Genomic DNA, 22,546 nt, shown 5'->3' with positions numbered 1-22,546 from the left:
GATGATTCAAGTACTCAAGTCCCTGCTACCACACGGGAGACCCAGATTGCCTTTCAGGTTCCTGGCTTCAGCCCACCCAGCCCCAGCTGTTGCAGGCATTCTGGGAGTGAACCAGTGGATAGAATTAGTCTCTTTCTCTTTCTCTCTCTCTCTCTCTCTCTCTCTCTCTCTCTCTTCCTCTTCCTCTTCCCTCCCTTTCAAATAAAATGAAAATAAACTTTTAAAAAATTTTTCAAAAGAAAGGCAGGCTCTTGAACATCATAGAAATATAGAAATTATGAAGAAAGCCTTACTGAAAGTATAGGGGGATAGTAACTGAGATTTTTTTTAACTCAAACACATAAAAATATGACAGTCACAGTGGTTATTGTAGAGGGAAAATGACATCTCTCAAAGAATGTAGAAAGCTGCCCAGAGGAGACCAGGAAGCCCACAGAGTGTGTCGGGTTAGGTACAAAATAGGTATTAAAAAAAAATCAGAAGCATCTTTGAAGGAAGTCTAGAACATACAAAAGGATTATTTAAAAATCTATTGAAAGAGTCTTTTGCTGCTAATACTAGAGCAAAAGCAGTGCTCAGGCACCAAAAGACAATTGACTAAATTAGTTATGTGCCTCTTGCCTCTGCATTTATTGAGGAAGATGTCAAAGTGATTATCACACTCATGGCTGCCAATGAATGGATAGTTGATCAAAGAGTTTTCTGTGTTTTCCATATTTCAAGTCAGGTGGAGGGAATAAATGCTGATTAATCTCCAGAAACTATTGCTGTTCCTCTTGAAACTTTTGAAGTCCTCCAGAAGGAACACTTCCCTTAGTCATGCCTTTCTCTGAAGCTGTTGCCCCAATCCTCTCCCACCTATTCCCACTAACCCTCTTTAAAGAGTTCTGTTCAGTACTATTCACTAACCAGCTCCACTGCCTCATCTCCAATTCACTCTTCAACTCATTGTTCTGACTCCATTGAAAGGTCATGAAATCTGACTCATGGATAAGGTCATTACATCAACCACTCTTTCAGACTTTATCTTTTTCAGCTATTAAGACATATAACACCATTAACTATCTCCTGTTCCTCCCTTCTAAAAACTTACTTTTTCTTAAATTCTGCTATATGTGAATGCCCTAGTCTTCTTCCCTCTCTCATTCTATTTTATTTTTAATGCTTTTTTAGTCAAAAGAATGAAGGGGGGGGCAGTTTCTCTCTCTCTCTCTTTCTTTCTCTCTCTCTCTCTCTCACACACACACACATACACACACAGATCTATCTTGTAGGTCACTTCCCAAATGCTGCAACAGCCAGGGCTGGGGTAAGGAGCTGGGAATTCAATCCAGTCCTCCCACATGGGTGGCAAGGACTCAGGGACTTGAGCTATCTTGTGCTAACTACCAGGATACACAGTAGCAGGAAACTGGGCCAGAGCACAACAGCCAAGACTTGAACCAAGCACTCCAATGGGGAATGCAAACATCCCAAGCAGCAGCTTAAACATGGGGCCTTCCCCAACCCCTGCTTACCAGCTGCTTTCACTGGTTTCAGAATTCCACCTACCCGTTTAATTTTGGTATCACTCTGGGTTCTAGTTTTGATTCACTTTTTTTTTTTTAAGATTTATTTATTTACTTGAGCTGGCACCGTGCCTTAATAGGCTAATCCTCCGCCTGTGGCACCGGCACACCGGGTTCTAGTCCCAGTCGGGGCGCCAGATTCTGTCCCAGTAGCCCCTCTTCCAGGCCAGCTCTCTGCTGTGGCCAGGGAGTGCAGTGGAGGATGGCCCAAGTGCTTGGACCCTGCACCCCAAGGGAGACCAGGAGAAGCACCTGGCTCCTGGCTTCGGATCAGCGCGGTGCGCCGGCTGCAGTGCACCGGCCACGGTGGCCATTGGAGGGTGAACCAACAGCAAAGGAAGACCTTTCTCTCTGTCTCTCTCTCTCACTGTCCACTCTGCCTGTCAAAAAAAAAAAAGATTTATTTATTTACTTGAAAGTCAAAGTTACTCAGAGAGAGGAGAGGCAGAGAGAGAGAGAGATCCTCCATCCACTGGTTCACTCCCCAATTGGCTGCAACGGTTGGAGCTGCACCGATCTGAAGCCAGGATCCAGGAGCTTCTTCCGGGTCTCCCACGTGGGTGCAGGACCCAAGAGGTTGGGCCATCCGCCATTGCCTTCCCAGTCCACAGCAGAGATCTGGATGGGAAGTGGAGCAGCTGGGACTTGAACCGGCACGCATATGGGATGCCGGCACTGCAGGCAGCAGCGCCGGCCCCTGATTCACTTCTTATACTATACCTTTGATTGTTTTTCATCTCTCCCAGGACAAATCCTCAGCCTTGCCTCTCTCTAACCCCACTTTCTAGCTTCATAGTTAGTATAGCCATAGAGATTTTCCATTGTTCATCCAGATTTAGTACCAAAACCAGGGTCATATCTTGATCTCCATCCATGTAATTCCTGTCTTGGTTGATAGTGCTGCCGCCATTCATCCATTTCGCATTCTGGATACCTTTGTCTCCTGCCACATCTAGGCAATCACCAAGTCTTAGATATTTAACCTGGGAAATGCCTCACCATCCCATCTTGCGCTGCCATCTCTATTGCCCAGGTGTAGACTTCATTTGTTTCTCATCTGGACGATTGCAGTAGTCCTCTAACTGGTCTTGCCCACTTTTTCAGCTACTGCCTTCTTGACAGCATTTTGTTTTCAAACACAACCTGGTTTTCAAACACAGACTTCTACTGCCTGTGCAACTCCTTAGGTAAGTATTTAAGCTCTTTTTATAATCTGGCTTTAACACACAATTTCTACTTTTTTCCCTTTAAATTAAGTTGTACTCTGACTATATACAGAGAAATGGCCATTCCTCAGTCACAACATGCACATTCATCACCATGTCTTGTTCATGCTCTTCCTTATGTCATAACTCTTCTCTTTTCTCACCTGAAAAACTCCTAGTTAACCTGTAGGACAAATCCTCTTTCTCAAAATGTGGACCCTGGGCCAGAAGCAGCAGGATTACCTGGGAACTTGTTAGCAATGCAACTTTTCAGAGCCTCACCTTGGTCCCTACTTAACCCAAAACTCTGGAGAATGAAGATCAGCAACTTGTATTTTAATGAGCTGTTCGGGTTATGCTGATGCATTCCAGTATTTAAGAACTACTGTTCTGGGGCCAGCGCCGTGGCGCACTAGGTTAATCCTCTTCCTGAAGCGCTGGCATCCCACATGTGTGCCGGGTTCTAGTCCTAGTTGCTCCTTTTCTAGTCCAGCCCTCTGCTGTGGCCTGGGAGGGCAGTGGAGGATGGCCCGGGTGCTTGGGCCCTGCATCCCTGTGGCCATTCGGGGAGTGAACCAGCAGAAGGAAGACCTTTCTTTCTGTCTCTCTCACTGTCTGTAACTCTACCTGTCAAATAAATAAATAAAAATCTTAAAAAAAAAAAAAAAAACTACTGTTCTAAGGCAGAATTCCTCATCAATGCCCATAGCCCTGTATCACCTACTGCATTATTTTATAATCATGTTTGCTTACTCACTAATCCATCCCTCTGCTAAATTTTTGGGTCTTCAAGGTCAAATAAAATATTTTTGAATTTTAGCACTTGTTATAGTTTCTGGCACATTGGAGGTGGTTAATAAGAATTCAGCATACTAGAGGCAGGCATTTGGCCTAGCAGTTGCTTTAATTAAGATGCCCACATCCCAGACACTGTATATCACTGGGTTTGATTTCTGGCTGCAGCTTCCAGTTCCACCTCCCACCAGTGAAAACCCTGAGAGACAGCAGATGATAGCTCAAATAACTAGGTTCCTGCCACCCATGTGGGAGACCTGGATTGCATTCCCCACTTGACTCTACCTCCAGTCCAGCCCTGGCCATTGCAGGCATTTAGGGACTGAACCAGCAGATAGGAGCTCACTTGCTTTGTGTGTGTGTGTGTGTGTGTGTGTGTGTGAGCATGCACATACACTCTCTGTTTCTCTCTTTATCTGCCTTAAAAATAAAAACAGAATTCACCATACTAAAATTCTTCATGTCCTCTCCAGGATTTAGTCTAGAGTACAAACAAATACACACTGATGATCAAATGTTCTCCATTGTTGCTTTGTGCCATATAAACCCAAAGTAAACACATCAGCAATACCAAATGTGAGCAAGGATGCAAGAAATAGAATCTTCATACATTGCTATACATCTGCTCTGGAAAAGGTAGGCAGTTTCTTAGAATATTAATCATACACTCACTGTGTGATTCAGCAGTTGGACTCCTGGGTAGTAACCCTAGAGAAATGAAAATGTATGTTCACAGAAAAGCCTGTATACAAACGTTTACAGCAGCTTTATTTATAATAGGCAAAAACTGAAAACACTAACAATGCACTCTTTGAAAAAGAAATAAAAATAATCCACATTTATAATAACATTAAGAAATCAAAAGTTAGAAATAAACTTAAACAAGGAGGCAAAAGATCTGTACACTGAAAACCATAAAACACTGACAAAGGAAATTGAAGAAGACAAAAATAAATGGCAAGACATCTCATCTCATAATTGGAAGATTAGATATTATTAAAATACCCAAATGATATATAGATCCAGTGCAATCCCTACCAAAAATCCAGTGGCATTTTTTTATAAAAATAGAAAAAAATTCTTAAAAGACCCTAAATATCCAAAGCAAGCTTAAGCAAAAAAGAACAATACTGGAAGAATCACATTACCTGGTTTCAAAATCTGCTGCAGAGTTATAGCATCAAAACAGCATAATACTGGCGTGAAAATATACTATGAATCAATGGAACAGATTAGAGAACCCAGAAATAAATCAACAGATTTACAGTTCACTGTTTTTCAGCAAAGGTGCCAGGAAGACATGAAGAAAAAAGGACAGTTTCTTTAATAAATAAGTAAATTGGATATTCACATGTAGAAGAATGAAATTGATCCTTTTCTCACAGCATAACAAAGATCAACTCAAATGGTTTAAAGAGTTAAATGTAAAATCTGATACTGTAAAATTACTAAAAGAAAACATGAGAGAAATATGTATTATCTTGACTACACAGTATTTTTAATATGATCCCAAAAGCATAGGCAACAAAAACTAAAATAGACAAATGATATTACATCAAACTAAAAAGCTTTAGCTCAACCAAGGAAACAACAGGGTAAGAGACAACTTGCAGAATGGGAGAAAGTATTTGCAAACTATAATCTGATAAGAAACCAATATCCAAGAATAAATAAAGAACTCAGCTCAATAACAAGAAAACAAGTGATATATAGATATGGGCAAAGGCATTTAATAGGCATTTCTCAGAAAAAGACATACATACAAATGAGCAACAGGTATATGAAAAAATGCTCAACATCACTAATCATGAAAATGGAAATTAAAACTGCAATGAGATATCACCTCTCACTTGTGAGAATGGCTTTTACCGAATGGATGAAAAATAAATGTTGCTAAGGATATGGAAATTGTACAATGTTGGTGGGACTATAAATTAGTAAAGTCATTAGGGAAAACAATATGAGGTTCCTCAAAAAATTAAAAACAGAACTACCATATGATCCAATAATCCCACCTCTGTGTATGTATTTAAAGGAAATGAAATCTGTGTGTGGAAGAGATGTCTGCACTCCTATATTCATTGCAGAATTATTCACAATAGGCAAGATATGGAACTACCTTAAGTGTCTATTTACAAAAGAATAGATAAAGAAAATGTGTTGGCCAGCGCCCCGGCTCACTTGCCTAATCCTCCGCCTGCAGCGCCAGCACCCCAGGTTCTAGTCCCGGTTGGGGCACCAGGTTCTGTCCCGGTTGCTCCTCTTCCAGGCCAGCTCTCTGCTGTGGCCCCAGAAGGCAGTGGAGGATGGCCCAAGTGCTTGAGCCCTGCACCCACATGGGAGACCAGGAGGAAACACCTGGCTCCTGGCTTCGGATTGGCGCAGCGCACTGGCCGTTGTGGCCATTTGGGGGGTGAACCAACGGAAGGAAGACCTCTCTCTCTCTCTCTCTCTGGCTGTCTAACTCTGCCTGGCAAAAAAAAAAAAAAATGTATTATATGTTTATAATGTAAAAAAAAAAATTTAAAGCAGGAAATCCCATCATTTGTGGCAACATGAATGAACCTGGAGGACATTATGTTCAGTAAAATAAGTGAGACACAAAAACAAATACTATGTGATCTAAAAGAGTTTTTACTCAGAAGCAGAGTGGAATGGTGAATACCAAGTTTTGGCAGGGGTTGTGGGTGGAAATGAGGAGATGCTGATCATGTCAAAAGCTAGAAAGTTTCAGTTAGGCTAAGTTTTGGAGAGCTGTTGGATTAATGTACACTTGAAGAAGGCTAAGAGATCAGATCTTAAACATTCTCACCATAAAAGAACGATAAGTATGTGAGCTGATAGATATATTAACAGCTTGATTTTATTGTTTTGCAATGTATACATATATCAAAGTATCACATTATACACAATAAATATATAATATTTGTCAATTATACCTTTATAAATCTGAGGGGGAAAACTAAGAGCAAACGAGATGTCTCTCAACAGGTGAATTGATAAACTATGGGGGCATCCTACAATGGAATATTACCCTGCCATAAAAATGGAACAAAATATTGATGCATGCATACATAATGCTAGATGTAAAAGAGCCTATCTCAAAAGCTTAAACACTGTGTGATTCCATTTATATAACACTCTCAAAAAACAAATTTGTAGTGATGGAGAAAAGATGATTGTCAGGAGTTAGGGTTGGCAGAAGAGTATGACTATAAAGAGGCAATGTGAGGGAGTTGTGTGAGTAGTGGGGGAGGTAGTGGGTGGATATGTGTGACAGTTCAGGATCCTGATTATAGAGGTGGTTCCATTAATCTATACATGTGATAAACTTCACAGAACTACACACACAAGTGTGAAGTGTGCATGTAAAAACTGGTGAAATTCTGAAGGTCTAGAGTTCAGATAGTAGTGTTACACCAGTTTCTACTTCCTGATTTTGCTTGTGTGTTCTGATTATGTAAGATAGTACTCTGTAAAGCTGGGTGAAGGGTACACAGCACCTCCCTGTGCTGTTATTGCAACTTCTTGTGAGTCTTAAATAATTTCAAAATAAAGAGAGCCCAGGGATGCCTGGTGAAGGCTAAATTAGCATGGGCTGCTCCTGACTGCTTGCCCCTGCATGGGGAGGAGTGAGTGCGGGAATGGAGAGAGGAGAGTATCCTGCTAGCAGATTTATTGGATGGTCTGTGCAGAGTACTTTGCAACTGCTAGCACATACTTAACATGTAATTAATGCTGGCTACTCTAATATTGTTCTATATCGTCAACAATATGCATTCTAAGAGGTAGGAAAGAATGCACTCAGATGATTCTGACTACATGAAATGTTTCACGACTCAATGGTGCTTCAGAATCCTTCAGTACTTCAGACTCACAAAATCAGCATTTAGTCCATAGATGCCTTAATTCAATTTAACTTAAAATTAATAGTTACTTCCAGTGTTGACTATTTATGTCTCTTATTGTGTCTTTGTACATGTGCTGCTGAAGCGAGCACTCCTGTTGTGTCTTTGTGTTCTGTCTTTTAAATGCATTATCTCCAACCTTGGAAGCATACAGGATAAATAGTATTTCCCTCATTTTCAGGTGAAGAAAACTGCCTCAGAGAGGTGAGGCAATTCACCTAACTCACACCCCCAGTAAATCTAGCTGTTCTGATTTCAAAGCCCATGCTCTCTCCACTACACTATGTTACCACAGTCCACAAAAGATGCCTAAACACACACCCGCACACATTGTGTATTAGTTATTCCTTTAATGTCAGATTACAAGACAGAATAACTAATTCATGTCACAGCCCAGGGTAGATCCTTGCAGGCCACTGCTGGGGCCAGGACTGAGAGACACTAGACAATGACAGAAACCAAGAACCCAAAGTGGGTTGCAATAAGAATTCAGTTTGGAGTTCCAGCCAGTAGACAGATCCAAGAGACATAATGGAAACTCTGCCAAAATCCAAGGTCCAAGCCAGCAAGCAAAATCTTAAGGGGCAGGCAAAACCCGGCAGAAGGCACTGCAGCCCAGAGCACTTGACTCCTTCTGAGTCCCCTCTTGATGACACTGCCCGCCAAAGGAGGCCTTTTGTGGGTCCTCCATTTAGGGGGCAGGCAATACCCTTGGACCTATCAGCACTACCTCAGAGCATTCAAATCTAGGGCCAGGAGAGTCCTTGGCCAATGTCCATTTAGCAGTGCAATAACCGCAGGGTGCCAGGGAGCTGCAGTAACCAGGGGGAAGTGAAAGGAACTGGAGGAATCCAGGAGTCAGCACATCTGGATCAGCTGCGCCAACATAGTCTGTCTGGCCCTAAGACCCTGTGCAAGTCCCTTCATCCTACACTGAGGGTGTCAGAGCAGCTTACAGGATTCATTTGTCCTCCTCAGAGCCCCAGGCCCCAGGTCTCTGATCCTGCCTAGGGTGTTGATGGGACAGTGATGGGGTCAAGTGGGAGGCCCTGCCTTTCCAATCTCTTCCTTTTAGCTACCCAAGATCCCTCTCATTTTAATGATTTTTCCTGTTTAACAAACATTTAATAAGTTTCTGCTAGCTTCAGGACCCCAAAGAAGGTGTTGAGAAAGCTGAGTCAAACCCAGTCCCAGAAACACAAATTCCCAGACTCTGGCTGGCGGGGAATGATTCCAGCAGCTGTAGGATTGTTCAGAATTCTGCTCAGATTCTAAGATAGACCTAAGCCCAAAGTTCTCTCGCTGCAAAGTTAAGGATGAGAAAGAGGGTAGGGAAACTCCCCTACTATGTCAGGACATCTTTTGTGCCTGAAAGAGATCAACTGCTGTGTCACCTGGCAGCTGGTGCATTCTGGTTTAGCAGCATTCTCCCTGCGATTGGACGTTTCGCACGGCCAATTGTGCCTGTGCTTTATGCCCTACTTAAAATCAGGGCATCTGCTCTGTCCTTTTGGAAGTGCTGCAAGTCTCCTGGTAGGAAATGTGCAAAGCCTTGTCCCGCAGCTACAGAGAGGCAGCAAGTTGCCAGCACTGCCTTATAAATATCAACACATGTCTGGGTTGTAACCTTAGGGTCTGAGGTTCTAGAAGGAGGACAACAAAAGGCTTTTTTGTGTTTCTGGTGCTTTTCACCCTCGCATTTTAGAGCAGATTAAAAAATATTACAATTGTGTGAGATGTGACAAAAATGCACTTGAAAACCAGATTTTTAAAATAATGTGAACGTGGCCATAATATTACTAGGTGAAGCTGCACAGGCTTCTTTTCCAGGAGGTTTATCCTTTGGGTCTCTTTTTCTTCCTTACATCCAGTTTATCTTGAATTTATCAGTATGCTTTTTCACTAAACTGGAGCCCTTATAATGAATTAATGGGCCTATGGTCTTATATCTAGATTTCTGCATTTCAGCCTTTACTATAGTTGCAAGAATGCCATTTTAAACTGATCCTCAGGCTTGCTTGTCATTCAGGAAAGCTATGAATTCAGAAATGTATATACTATAAATTTATATTCACATTCACACAGTGATATATAATATACATTTATGTACATAAATTTTGTTAATGGCCTAGTGTATACTGAGAAGACAACTTTCATCATTAAATTAAAACTTTACTCTATTTTGAGGCCAGCTCTGTGGCATAGAAGGTTAAGCCTCCACCTGCAGTACAGGCATCCCATATGGGCGCCTGTTCAAGTCCCAGCTGCTCCACTTCCCATCTAGCTCCCTGCTAATGCACCTGGGAAAGGCAGCAGAAGATGGCCCCCAATTACATGAGGCCCTGCACCTGTGTGGAAGACGTAAAAGAAGCTCCTGGCTCCTGGTTTCGGCCTGGCCCAGCCCCCACCATTGCGGCCATTTGGGGAGTAAACCAATGGGTGAAGAGTCTCTTTCTTCTCTCTATATATAATTTCTAATAAATAAATAAATAGGCCAGCGCCGCGGCTCAATAGGCTAATCCTCTACCTGCGGCACCGGCACACGGTTTCTAGTCCCAGTTGGGGCACCGGATTCTGTCCCGGTTGCCCCTCTTCCAGGCCAGCTCTCTGCTGTGGCCTGGGAGTGCAGTGGAGGATGACCCAAGTGCTTGGGCCCTGCACCCGCATGGGAGACTAGGAGAAGCACCTGGCTCCCGGCTTCAGATCAGCGCGGTGCACCGGCCGCAGCGCGCCGGCCGCGGTGGCCATTGGAGGGTAAACCAACAGCAAAGGAAGACCTTTCTCTGTCTCTCACTGTCCACTCTGCCTGTCAAAAAATGAAATAATAAAATAAATAAATATTTTTTTAAAATTACTCTAGTTTAAAAGAGGGAAAGAAAGAATAAGAAAAATGTCCTTTTAGTGAAAAAGTTAGAAACCAAGGAGGCTGTGACCTAATGACCTGAGAGCAAAGATTATGTCTCATTTGCCCTCCTGTCTCCAGTTTTTAAAAACTTGACAAGTTGATATTTAGGACTTGTTGAATTACTGTTTGACGCAAGAAGATCATTAAAGAGATAATTAATGAAGTGTGGGAGCACTTATGCTAAAGAAGAATTTAGGGCAGGATATTTGATATGTTTTCTTTTGTGCTAATAGCTAAATGTTTTGTTTGGTTGGTTGATCAATTGGGATGTAAATTCTACTGCATCTCTCAGAACCAGCTCAGCCTGATGATGCTGATTAAGGAAGAGAGGCAGAAATGCAGGTCTGACCAGCTTATCAATAAGTCAGCAGTAGGGGAAAGACACCTCGGGGAGAGAAGAGCTGGAAGGGACCTTAGATCTCATCATGTCCTGCCAGTACTGAGCATGGAGGGCAGAATGGCTTTGTTCTCCCAGGTCCTCCAGCTTCAGCAGCTATAGGGCTGAACTGACAGAATGGTAAGGCGTTCACCCTCTCCATGAAAACAAAGCTATGCAAGCACTTAGGAGCACTGGACAGAATTTAGAAAGGCTGGGCCCACCCAGCACAACAGGCAGTGCTGACTGTTTCAGCTTATGACAAAATATCATTTACTGGCTTTAGGATATAAAAAGAAGGCATGATTGCTAGCCCAGCTGCAAGCAGCAGATCAGGCCAAGATTGTCTGAAGCCCAGGAGTAGGATGCATGTGGTTAACCTGTGATGCAGATGTCAGCTGAGAGTCGGTAATCTGTGTGGTCATGAGGATGAAGACTCATCATCCATCAAATACTCAACAAGGGTTGTCAGAGCTCTGGGTCTCTGCGGCCCTCAGCACAAGCTGTAGATGGGTTTTTGGACAAAAGCATTTCCTGGGGGAACTCTCCAGGAAAATTTCAGGCAAGAGAAAAAGGAACCCTTCAAGTGGCCTGATCTCATCGAAGACAAATAAACATGTACGTTCCTGTGTGGCTGTGAGTACGCATTGCCCCAGGAGGCTGCGTTTTCCTACAACCAAAGAGAAAGGGAAAGCAGGAAGCTTCACAAGCATTCTGTTGAGATCCTTTCTCTCTTGTATGTTTAGATTCCCTTCAGCAGTAGGCTGAGATGGGAAGCAAAGGAGGGGCTCAACCACGGGATGAGGTTTTTCAGTGAGAGTCTGGGGTGTGGGGTTTGCCAGGCGGTCAGTATCCAGTGTCTGTGGAAGTCCGTGGCACTCAGAATGCCCAAAATCTCTCTGACCGTTTCATGTTCAGTAATAGGATTTCTCAGTCAATCCCACAGGGACCACAGGATCTTCCTGAAAGCACTCCCATTACCCAGAATGTGCCTCTCTTGACCTAACACACAGGCATTGACCCAGCTCCAACTCCCAGGGATCTCTGGCACTTGCCATCCATTTGGCTGGCCTGCCTATCCCTTGCACTTCCACCTCACAGGGGAGAGCTTTACTAGGGAAAAATGAGATTAGTGAAGAGGCCAAGGAAAGGAAGGTGGGCCTTCCATATCTTAATGAAATCGTTCATTCATTCAACAAATGGTTATGGAATGTTTTCCAAAGACCACTAGAGGATGAGTTATAGATAAATCAGAAACAGCAAGACTTTTGCAGAGTAGAAATTGCCCGGTGAGACAAACATAGAAAGGCTGTATTATAACATGACAGTTGTATTGATACATGTACTTATATACCCTGGAGTATTACAGGAACATAGCAGGTGACACCAAACCTAGACTGAAAACATCATCCAGACAGCTACATGCCCTTATTTCTTTGAATCCAGTGAAATAAGTCACTCACAAAGAAAATGTCAAGAAATACCTCACAGAACAAGTAGGAAGATTGGCAGCAGCACAGTAATTTGACTGACTGATGTTGGAGCCCACATGTTTGGGTGGCAACAATCTGCAAGACTGTATAATTTTCTCCTGCAACACTCAGCTACCTACAGGTAACAGCACACAACAGATGCTAATTCTTACCTGAGTTAACTGGGCAGATGTAGCAAAAGTTTGAAAGGAAATTAGGTGTTTTAAGAGAAGAGTTTGGATGACCAACCAGGGAACTGAAATTGGGTGGATAAAGGAAGAGAGATGTAATAGACCGAGAGGAAGCAAAAGAACCAAGGAAATGTCGGTGTGTGGGCTGTCGGTGAGCAAGTGTGTTGAGAGTATCATTCATTTATTCACCCTGTGTTTATCAAGTGCCATCAATGTCCAGGTAGTGTTCTAGTGCTAGGAGTACATCATGAACAATTCTAATTGGGAAGAAAAGACAAAAAAAAAAAAAAGCCCAATAGTAGTAATAAATTATGTAATATGTTAAAAGGTAGTAAGTACTGGGGCTGGCGCTGTGGCACAGTGGGTTAAAGCCCTGGCCCAAAGTGCCGGCATCCCATATGGGCGCCGGTTCTAGTCCTGGCTGCTCCTCTTCTGATCCAGCTCTCTGCTATGGCCTGGGAAAACAGTTGAAGATGGCCCAAGTCCTTGGGCCCCTGCATCCACATGGGAGACCTGGAAGAAGCTCCTGACTCCTGGCTTCAGATCAGAGCAGCTCTGGCCGTTGTGGCCATCTGGGGGAGTGAACCAGCGGATAGAAGACCTCTCTCTGTGTCTCTACCTTTCTCTTTAATTCTCTTTCAAATAAATAAAATAAATCTTTAATTTAAAAAAAAAGGTAGTAAGTACTGTGGAGGCAGAGAGAGAATAGAGAAAGATAAGAAAGACTTGGAATTCTAGGACAAGGGAATAATTTTAAATGGGGTTGTCATTGTAACCCTGGTTGAGAAAGTAACATTTGAACAAGATGTGAAGGGAGAAAGGGAGCAGCTATGCAGATACATGGATTTAAATATTCCAGGCCAGAAAACATCCACCTCAAAGCCTTGGAGTGTGTGAATGTGTAGTGTTTTCAAGGAATGACAAGGAGGCCTGTGAGGCTCAAGTGTGGAGGGGAAGGGGAAGAAGAAGGAGATGAAGTCGTGAGAGGAAAGGGTCCAAATGCGTAAGTGTCGTAGACCCGGGGAAAGACCAGCTTTTCTGCTGGCAATGGAGAGCTACTGAAGATCTTTGAACAGAGAATTGAGCTGATCTTACTTACCTTTAGTGGATCTCTCTGCCTGCTATATTGAAAATAGACCATAGGGCAGTTCCAGGATAGAAGCAGCGAGACCAGGTAGGAGGCTCTTGCAAGGAAGACTTAGATAGGCGGTGGCATCAGATGTGGAGAAAAAAAGTTAGATTCTGGATGTATGTTAAGGAAAGAGCCAACAACATCTCATGACAGATTGGATGTGGGTGGTGAGCAAAAGTCAAGGATGACTCCCAAGTTTTTGGTCCAAGCCACTGGAAGGATGGAGTTCCGATTATCTGAACTAGGGAAGAATGTAGGAGGAACATATTGAAGGAGAAGACTAGGAGTTTAATTTTGGATGACTAGTGGCCAAAAAGGGGCTACCGATGTTTAAAATTCCTGCCGTGTAACAATTCTGACTGAGCATAAGATGCGTGGTGTAACCCTGGGGATGGCGTCTGAACTGGAATAAAATGAAGTCATCATGATTATAGAATTTATAACTCTGGTAGTTGAAAGTTAATGAAATCTCCTGGGATGGTGGCCCGGGAAGAAGGAGCAAGGCCAGCTCTTATGCTACGAAGTTTAAATATAAATGATTAGAGGTCACAGTAATAATAGCTTGAGGTATGCATAATTTGAATTGGGTTGAGCTTGACTGATACATTAGACACAAGAACAATAGCAAATTTGCTGGAACACATCAGATATCATTAGGATATAATTCTTTGGAACTTTAAATGACCTAGAAGTATTTATAATTCCATTGTGACATGGATTAAAAACCAAACTGAAAAAGAAACTCAATAGATTTTCACAAATTTTTTAAAAATATTTTTAAGACATTCATGTTTGGTTCTGCATGTGTTAAAAGTCACTGATACAATTTTTGTAAACTCCTCGAACATTTGAGAAAGCATGGCCCTGTGACATCTGAGGAGAATTTTCTTACAGTCACAGTGTGCCCAGAGGTACCTTATATCTCATTTTCAGGTGATGTCTCCTGACTCAGTAACTCCAAATTTTGTAAACTTCCACATGCTGAAACCAGTATTTGATGAAGACTTTTAAAACACCACACTTGTGAGCTGGTGATTATCACTTCAGCATCTGAATTCATGAAAGACTATTGAGTTGATAATGCAGGATTGTACAGGCTCTGCAGGTGTAGATGAATACATGTAATGAGACCTTACTTGAGAATAAAAAAAAAATCAAAAAAGCCCGTGCCTTACATTTCTAGTCAATAAATGAAGAAGAAGAGATGATGAGATAGACATCTAATCCCTTAAAAGTAAACAAAAAGCCAAAAATACCACCTCCTTGTTTCTGACGGCCAGTCACCCAGGCTAGGCTTTTAATTCTTCATAACGGGACATCATAATCTAGATGGCACTGGCTAGTCACAATGTAGTATGCAATATTTAAATCTACTTGCCTTGTGGAAATCATGTGTGCTTGTGGCTGAATGAAAATATTCATCTACATAAGCTTCATCTTTCAGTTCTACAGAAAGGTAAAAATGACAAATGACGCTGGTAGTTGAATTCCTATGAAAATGACAAATACACTTCCCAGACATACATAATTCACTGGCTGAATTGAAGATGATTCACCTTTCAGTGAGTTCACAGTTGCTCATTTGGCCAAACAAAATAGGGAAATCATGTTATATTCAATTTTTTTCCTTTGGGCAAGTTTTCAGTAAAATTATTCAAAATATACATAATGCCGATATAAGTTCATAGCATGTCTAATTAAACAATGAATTTGCACCAGCATCAGAGATGTGACAATGTAATGTCTATTTTGTAGAAACTAAATTGAGGGGCTGGCATTGTGTTGCAAAGGATTAAACTGCTACTTACAATGCCAGCAGCCCACATCACAGTGCCAGTTCAAATCCTGGCTGCTCCATTTCTGTGCCAGCTCCCTGCTAATGCTTAGGGAAAAGCAACAGTGATGGCCCAAGTGGAAGCCTCCCACTTGGGGAGACCTGATGGAGTTCCTGGCTCCTGACTTTGGCCTGGCCCAGCCCAGGCTGATGCAGCCATTTGGGGAATGATCCAAAGGATGAGATCTCTCTCTCTCTCTCTCTCTCTCTCTGCCTTTACCAACTAATTAACTAATAATAAATAAATATTTCTTTAAAAGCTAACTAAATTGAGTTCCTCCTAACTAAAGCAGCAAGGAGAGGAAGTCCAAATCAGGATTTTATGCACTCAGAGAAGATCTGATTAGACAACGGTTTTCAAATAAAATGGATTCAGAGACGAATTAAGCGAGAAACCTACCTTTTAGGGATCTAAACAAAATAGATACATCATTGTGGGACCCAGGCTGGTGCTTTGTGAGGAGACAACCATAAGGTCTTTTGTAAATGTTTTACTTATTTGTTTGTTTGCTTCCATTTTATTTGACAAGTAAAGAGACAGAGATCTTCCATCTGCTGGTCCATTCCCCAACAGCTAGAAATTGGCTTGGCCAAAGCCAGGAACCTGGAAACTCAATCCAAGTGTGTGGGAATGGCAGAGACCCAATTAATTTCTCTTTCTTTTTTTTTTTAAAGATCTATTTTATTTATTTGAAAGGCAGAGTTACAGAGAGGCAGAGGTGGAGAGAGAGAGAAAGAGAGAGAGAGACAGAGAGAGAGAGAGGTCTTCCATCCTCTGGTTCACTCCCCAAATGGCTGCAATGACTGGAGCTGAGCCAACCCTAAGCCAGGAGCCAGGAGCTTCCTCCAGGTCACCCATGTGGGTACAGGGACCCAAGGACTTGAACTATTCTCCACTGCTTTCCCGAGCCATAGCAGAGAGCTGGATTGGAAATGGAGCAGCTGGGACTTGAACCGGTGCCCATATAGGATGCCAGCACTTCAGGCCAGGGCTTTAACCCACTGCGCCACAGCACTGGCCCACCAATTGCTTTCTTGAGCCATTACCTGGTTCTCCCAGTGTGCACACAGAGTCATGATTTGGGAAGCCACTGGTTAGCATTGTTCTTACTCTGTAGTTCATATTCACCATGAATTCTTACAGCTTACACGGAGAGGCAAAGAAACTCAGGAAGATCATGCTCCGTAAGTCCACAATTGAAGACATGCAGACTGAGGAGACAGACCTGAATAAGTAGAGGATAGGGCGAGACCTCGAATTTGGTTATAGGAGATTTAAAATAGGCTCACAAGGAGGATGGTTTTGTGTTGGCTTTAAGGTGGTAGCAGGTAATCAAGAGACAGAGCAAAGAATGCTTTCCTCCTCTTTTTTTTTTTTTATTTTTTTTATTTTAAAATGGTAGAGGTAGGTGTCTTTAAGACACTGCTTGGGACTCTTGCATCCCATATTCAGGTCCCAATGTTACTCTCAATTCCAGCCTCCTGGGAGGCTTTGTAGCAACGATTCAGGTAACTGGGTCTCGGTAACTGGGTCCCTGCCATGTGTGTGGGAGACCGGGACTGAGTTTCAGACGGGGCAAGCCCCAGCTGTGGCAGGCATTTGAGGGCTGAACCAGTGAATGTGATCTCTTTGTCTCACTTCCTCTCTCCCTCCCTTCCTCCTACTCTCTTTCATGTAAATCTTTTTTAAGTATAATTAAATGTAATTATCACCTGGCTCTTAGTAGAAATATTCCGTTTAAGTAGAATATACTATTTAGGCTAAGTCTTAAATACAATTACATTCCTACTTGTTACTTTTACTTGTTTGTGATCAATCACTCCAATAGGCCTGGTTTTCTTTTTAGATTAACCAAGTCGTGTCCTGAAGCCCTGTTGGTGCCCAGGATTTGTCCACATCTCCCAGTAACCTCCAAACTGCTCTCTAACCTCCTTTTAAAACTACTGCAGAAAATACCTTCCCAAATTTCCTGCGTTTGATCCCTGCTTCCTCTTTCTCTCTTGATCATGTAGAAAAAGTTTGCATATCAAATAAAGTAAATAGTGTATGAAAAAAATTCCCAAACCTCTTTCCGATTACTGATTTATCTTACAGCTCATTTCTACATGTTCCGCCCGCCTCTGTGGGTATCTATACCTGCCAGCTGTTTATTCATACCTGCATGTAGAGCAGTCCCTTAGCAACCGCAAGCTTCACAGAGAAAATCCTAACTCTGACACCACCTGTTTGTAGGTAGTCAGCCTTCTTTTAAAAGACTTGGAATTATACAAGGGAGAAGTGTCAGGATTTAGTTCTTTTTGAAAATAAATTTAAATAAATCTTAAGTTTTCACAGGGCTGTGAAGTGCTTTCTTCCCACAGGGGCCCCTCGTCTGGGACTGCCTTGGAGATTAAACTGGTCGGGAAGCTTTGGGGTCTTGCGGGCCCCTGACCCCAGGGCAGAGGGTCATGGCTGTGTCTTCCCTCCCAATCCACTCTAGGATTGTGAAGATGTCCAGCCCCAATCTGAACATTGTGACCTTACTGGGCAGTTGTCTGACCTACAGCAGTGCTTACCTCTTTGGGATTCAAGATGTTTTAGTGGGGACCTCAATGGAAACTCTCATTCAGGTAGGTGATGTTTTAAAAAATTGTTTTGAATGTAATCTTAAAGTTTTGATACATTTTTAAACCAGCTGCTCCTCTGGATGGTGGTTCCCTTTTTCTTTGTAGAACACTGCTTCCTTTTTCACAAATAGCTTTACTGAGGTATAATGGTATAATGTCAAGGGGTTCCTGGGACACTTAGTTGGGGAGGTCCAGCTTCTACCCCCTGCCCTCTGTAGGTCTGAGGCTTTGCAGGTCAAGATGCGTGGAGACTGACAGTTTCCTGCTGGGACTCTTCCACCTGTAGATCCGACTGTCCATGCTGTGCATTGGAACCTCCCTTGTGTTTGGTCCCATTCTGGGGAAGAGCTGGCGACTCTACAAGGTGTTTACCCAGAGAGTTCCGGACAAGAGAGTGGTGAGTAGGCGTCAAGTCCACAGTGCATGGCTGCAGATGGTGGCTCCACCGTGCATACAGTTGCAGAAGCTTGTGTGGATTTCTGGGCCTAGCCAGTCTTCAGAACTTTAAGGGATCTGACGTTCTTGGAAGTCATGTGGCCTCAGAAAGGCCCAGGCCTAGAAGGCTGTGAGTCAGTGCTATTGGGAGCTAGGTCTTTGAACAAGGCCTCTGCTTCATGTGCAGCTCGGGCCCTGTGAGGACGTGTGAGCTGGCCGCTACCTGGCACCAGTGTGAGGGAGAACTAGAAGCCCAGAGACTGTGGGTTGGTGCACATGTGAGCTAGAAAAGGAAGCAGAGTGTGGTGACAGAGAAGCTGTAGCAAGGGAGTTACTGTCTTTCCTGGAGCCCAATTCTGTTCTATGTAGAAAGCAGTTCCCTGTGCTGAAATGAGTGTGGTTAGAGGAGACAGCAAGGTAGAGACACCTAGAAGCAGCCTAGAGGCTATGTGGCAGCCAGGTCACATACGTGCCCCTCATATCAGGCACCATCTGAACCACATTCCCCCATTTTACCAGGTTCTGTGACAGGACTCCCCAGACTTCACAGCCTGATCATCTACCTCTGTGCCTGTAGGCCCTGCCCCAACCCTAAAATATCATCCAGCAGGAGTTTGCTTCTCCAGAATGATGGGAATTTTTTTAAGCAAATGTTATTGAATCATGTTGAATATTTGTCAAGAGCTCAGTTGAAAGTAACCATGAAAATGAAGAAGATTGCCTAGACACAAAAAAATTGATCCATCACTGTAGAACAGTAATTCCTTTTTCACAAATAGCTTTACTGAGGTATAATGGGCATGCAATAAGCAACACATATTTAATACATACGATTCAGTAAGTTTTGACAAATGTATTCACCCATGAAACATAATTTGTAATGAACACATCCATCATCCCAACAGCTTCCTCAGTCTCCTTATTATCTTCCTCTCCTAACCAATCCTTATGTCCCCTATCCCTATGCTCAGAAAACCATTGATTTGCTTTCTGTCTGTGTAGTTTAGTTTACATTTTCCAGAGTGTTATAGCGGGAAAGTCATATAGTATGTACTCTTTTTGTCAGATTTTTTTTTTTTTTTGACAGGCAGAGTTAGGCAATGAGAGAGAGCGAGAGAGAGACAGAAAGAAAGGTCTTCCTTCCGTTGGTTCATCTCAGAAATGGCCACTACAGCCGGCGCACTGCGCCGATCCGAAGCCAGGAGCCAGGTGCTTCCTCCTGGTCTCCCATGCGGGTGCAGGGCCAAGCACTTGGGCCATCCTCCACTGCCCTCCTGGACTACAGCAGAGAGCTGGCCTGGAAGAGGAGCAACCGGGACAGAACCTGGCACCCCAATTGGGTGTACAGAACTTGGGGTACCGGCACCACAGACAGAGGATTAGCCTAGTGAGCTGTGGTGCTGGCCCTGTTAGATATATTTTACTTACTTATTTAATTTAAAAGACTTATTCATTTGATAGAGTTACAGAGAGTTCTGGTTCATCTGCTGGTTCACTGCTGGTTCACTCCCCAAATGGCCACAACAGCTAGAGCTGGGCCATTTGAAGCCAGGAGCCAGGAGCTTCTTGTGGGTCTCCCATGTGGGTGCAGGGTATCAAGCACTTGAGCCTTCTTTCACTGCTTTCTCAGGCACATTAGCAGGGATCTGGATCAGAAGTGGAGCAGCCAGGACTTGAACTGGTGCCCATTTGGGATACCAGATGTCAGCATTGCAGGCAGCAGCTTTACCTGCTATACCACAGCAATGGCCCCAATTTGGTCTTTTTTATTTTAATAATTCTAGCAGGTTGTATAATAATGTTTATAGTAGTATCTCATTGTGATTTTAATTTATATTTCCCTAATGCAATTTTGAATATATTTTTCTATGCTTATTTGCTATCCATATATTTTATCTAGTGGAGAGTATGTTCAGATCTTTCACCATTTTTAAAAATTGGATTTTTTTTTGTTTCTTTACGATTGAGTTGATAGAGTTCTTTTTGTATCTGAATATGAGTTCTTGCTTTGGTACACATATGATTTGCAAAGATATTCTTCCAGTTTGTGCCTTTCCCTTTCATTCACTAAGAGTACCTTTCAGGGGCTGGCATTGTGGTACTGTGGGTTAAACTGCCACCTACAATGCTGGCATCCCACATGGGTACCAGTTTGTGTCCTGGCTGTTCCACTTCTGACCCAGCTCCCTGGGAAGGCAGCAGTAGAAGGCCCAAGTATTTCTGCCCCTGCCATCCATGTGGGAGACCCAGAAGAAGCTCCTGGCTCCCGGCTTCAGCTCACCTAGCCCTGGCTGTTGCAGCCAAATGGGGGAATGAATCAGCAAGTGGAAGATTCTCTCTCTCTCTCTCTGTAACTCTGACTTTCAAATACGTAAATCTTTGTTTTTTAAGAAAGAATACCTTTTGGGGCCGTCGCTGTGGCACAGCAGGTTAACGCCCTGGCCTGAAGCGCCAGCATCCCATATGGGCGCTGGTTCGAGACCTGGCTGCTCCACTTTTGCTCCAGCTCTCTGTTATGGCCTGGGAAAGCGGTAGAAGATGGCCCAAGTCCTTGCGCCCCTGCACTCACGTGGGAGACCTGAAAGAAGCTCCTGGCTCCTGGCTTTGGATCAGTGCAGCTCCAGCCGTTGTGGCCAATTGGGGAGTGAACCAGCAGATGGAAGACCTCTCTCTATCTCTCTCTATCTCTCTCTCTCTGCCTCTCCTTCTCTCTGTGTGTAACTCTGACTTTCAAATAAATAAATAAATAAATCTTTAAAAAAATAAAAAGAGTACCTTTCAAAGAGAAGGTGTTTCTAATTTTGATGAAATCCAGAGTTTTGATATCATAACTAAACATAATTTGCCTAAATTAAGGATCCAAATGGTTTTCTCTTATATTTATCACTAGAAATTTTAGAGTTTTAGTTTTTACCTTTAGGCCTGTAATCCATTTTTAGTCAATTGTGGAATATGATGTGATGTATCAATTTGAAATTCATGTTTTTACATGTGGGTAACCTATTCTTCCAATTGTTGAAAACACTGTCCTTCCTTCAATGAATTATATCTGTGCCCTTATTAAAAATAGATATGAAGATCTATTTCTTGACTTTCCACCCTGTCTCATTGATGTGTTTGTTTATATTGACTATTATACTATACTACCTTGATTTCTATAACTTTATATGAAATGTTGAAATCAGGGAGTATTAGTTCTCCAACTTTGTTCTCTTTCAATGTTGTTTTGGTTAATCAAATCCTTTGAATTTCCACATGAAGTTTGAGTCAGTCTGCTAATTTCTATAATAATCCTGTTGGGATTTTGATTGAGATTGCATTGAATCTAAAGATCAAATTATAGATAGTTGATTCCTTAATAATATTGTATTTGTCTTTTAATCCAAGAATGCAGTATCTCTCTCCATTTATCTAGGTCTTTAATTTCTCTCAGCAATTTTTTGTAATTTTCAATATGAGTCTTTCTTATCTTTTGTCATATTTATTCTATGTTATTGCACAGGTAATTTTTTATTTTTCACTTTAAGATTGGTTGTTGCTAAAATAGAAACATATAATTTTTTTAAGATTTATTTATTTAAAATGCAGAGTTACAGAGAGGCAGAGGTGGAAACAGAGAGAAAGAGAGGTCTTCCACCTGCAGGTTCACTCCCCAGATGACCACAACCACCGGAGCTGCACCAATCCAAAGCCAGGAGCCAAGAGCTTACTCCAGGTCTCCCACATTGGTGCAGGGGCCCAAGGATCTGGGCCATCTTCTGCTGTTTTCCCAGGCCATGACAGAGAGCTGGATCAGAAGTGGAACAGCTGGGACTCGAACCGGTGCCCACATGGGATGCCAGCACTGCAAGGGGAGCTTTACCCACCATGCCATAGCACCGGGCCCTATTTGATTCTTTTAGGCTGATCTTGTATGCATCAGCCTTGCTAAACTACATATTAGTTCTAGTAGCCTTTCTGTGGATTTCATTGGGTTTTCTACAAAAAGATGATCATATTTGCAAATAAAGATAACTTTTTTCTAATGTGTTGTCTGATGGCACTGGCTAGAAAGAAAAGAAACAATCTTGAATGCCAAAAGTGAAAACATATATTCTTAAGTTATTCTTGGACTTACT

The 22,546-nt window shown here is 42.6% G+C and overlaps 1 protein-coding gene across 2 annotated transcripts in view; it reads left to right on the top strand.

The window, feature by feature from the left end:
* GPR156 (G protein-coupled receptor 156) overlaps window positions 1-22,546 on the top strand; it is a 114,645-nt gene that overhangs the window by 67,146 nt on the left and 24,953 nt on the right. The window contains exons 2-4 of one of the 2 annotated variants that reach the window (XM_008266872.5): window positions 2,673-2,755; window positions 17,867-17,996; window positions 18,280-18,390. In XM_008266872.5, the coding sequence (XP_008265094.3) occupies window positions 17,877-17,996; window positions 18,280-18,390 (231 nt within the window). In that variant the 5' untranslated portion in view covers window positions 2,673-2,755; window positions 17,867-17,876. The remainder of the gene's footprint in view (window positions 1-2,672; window positions 2,756-17,866; window positions 17,997-18,279; window positions 18,391-22,546) is intronic. The other variant, XM_002716658.6, reaches the window with a different exon arrangement.

Source organism: Oryctolagus cuniculus, chromosome 4 (genome assembly GCF_051225735.1).
Source record: "Oryctolagus cuniculus isolate XC-2025 breed Fujian yellow rabbit chromosome 4, ASM5122573v1, whole genome shotgun sequence".
Taxonomy (NCBI): Eukaryota; Metazoa; Chordata; class Mammalia; order Lagomorpha; family Leporidae; genus Oryctolagus; species Oryctolagus cuniculus.
The sequence above is the reverse complement of the archived record's forward strand: the minus strand, read 5'-3'. Positions and strand labels throughout refer to the sequence as shown.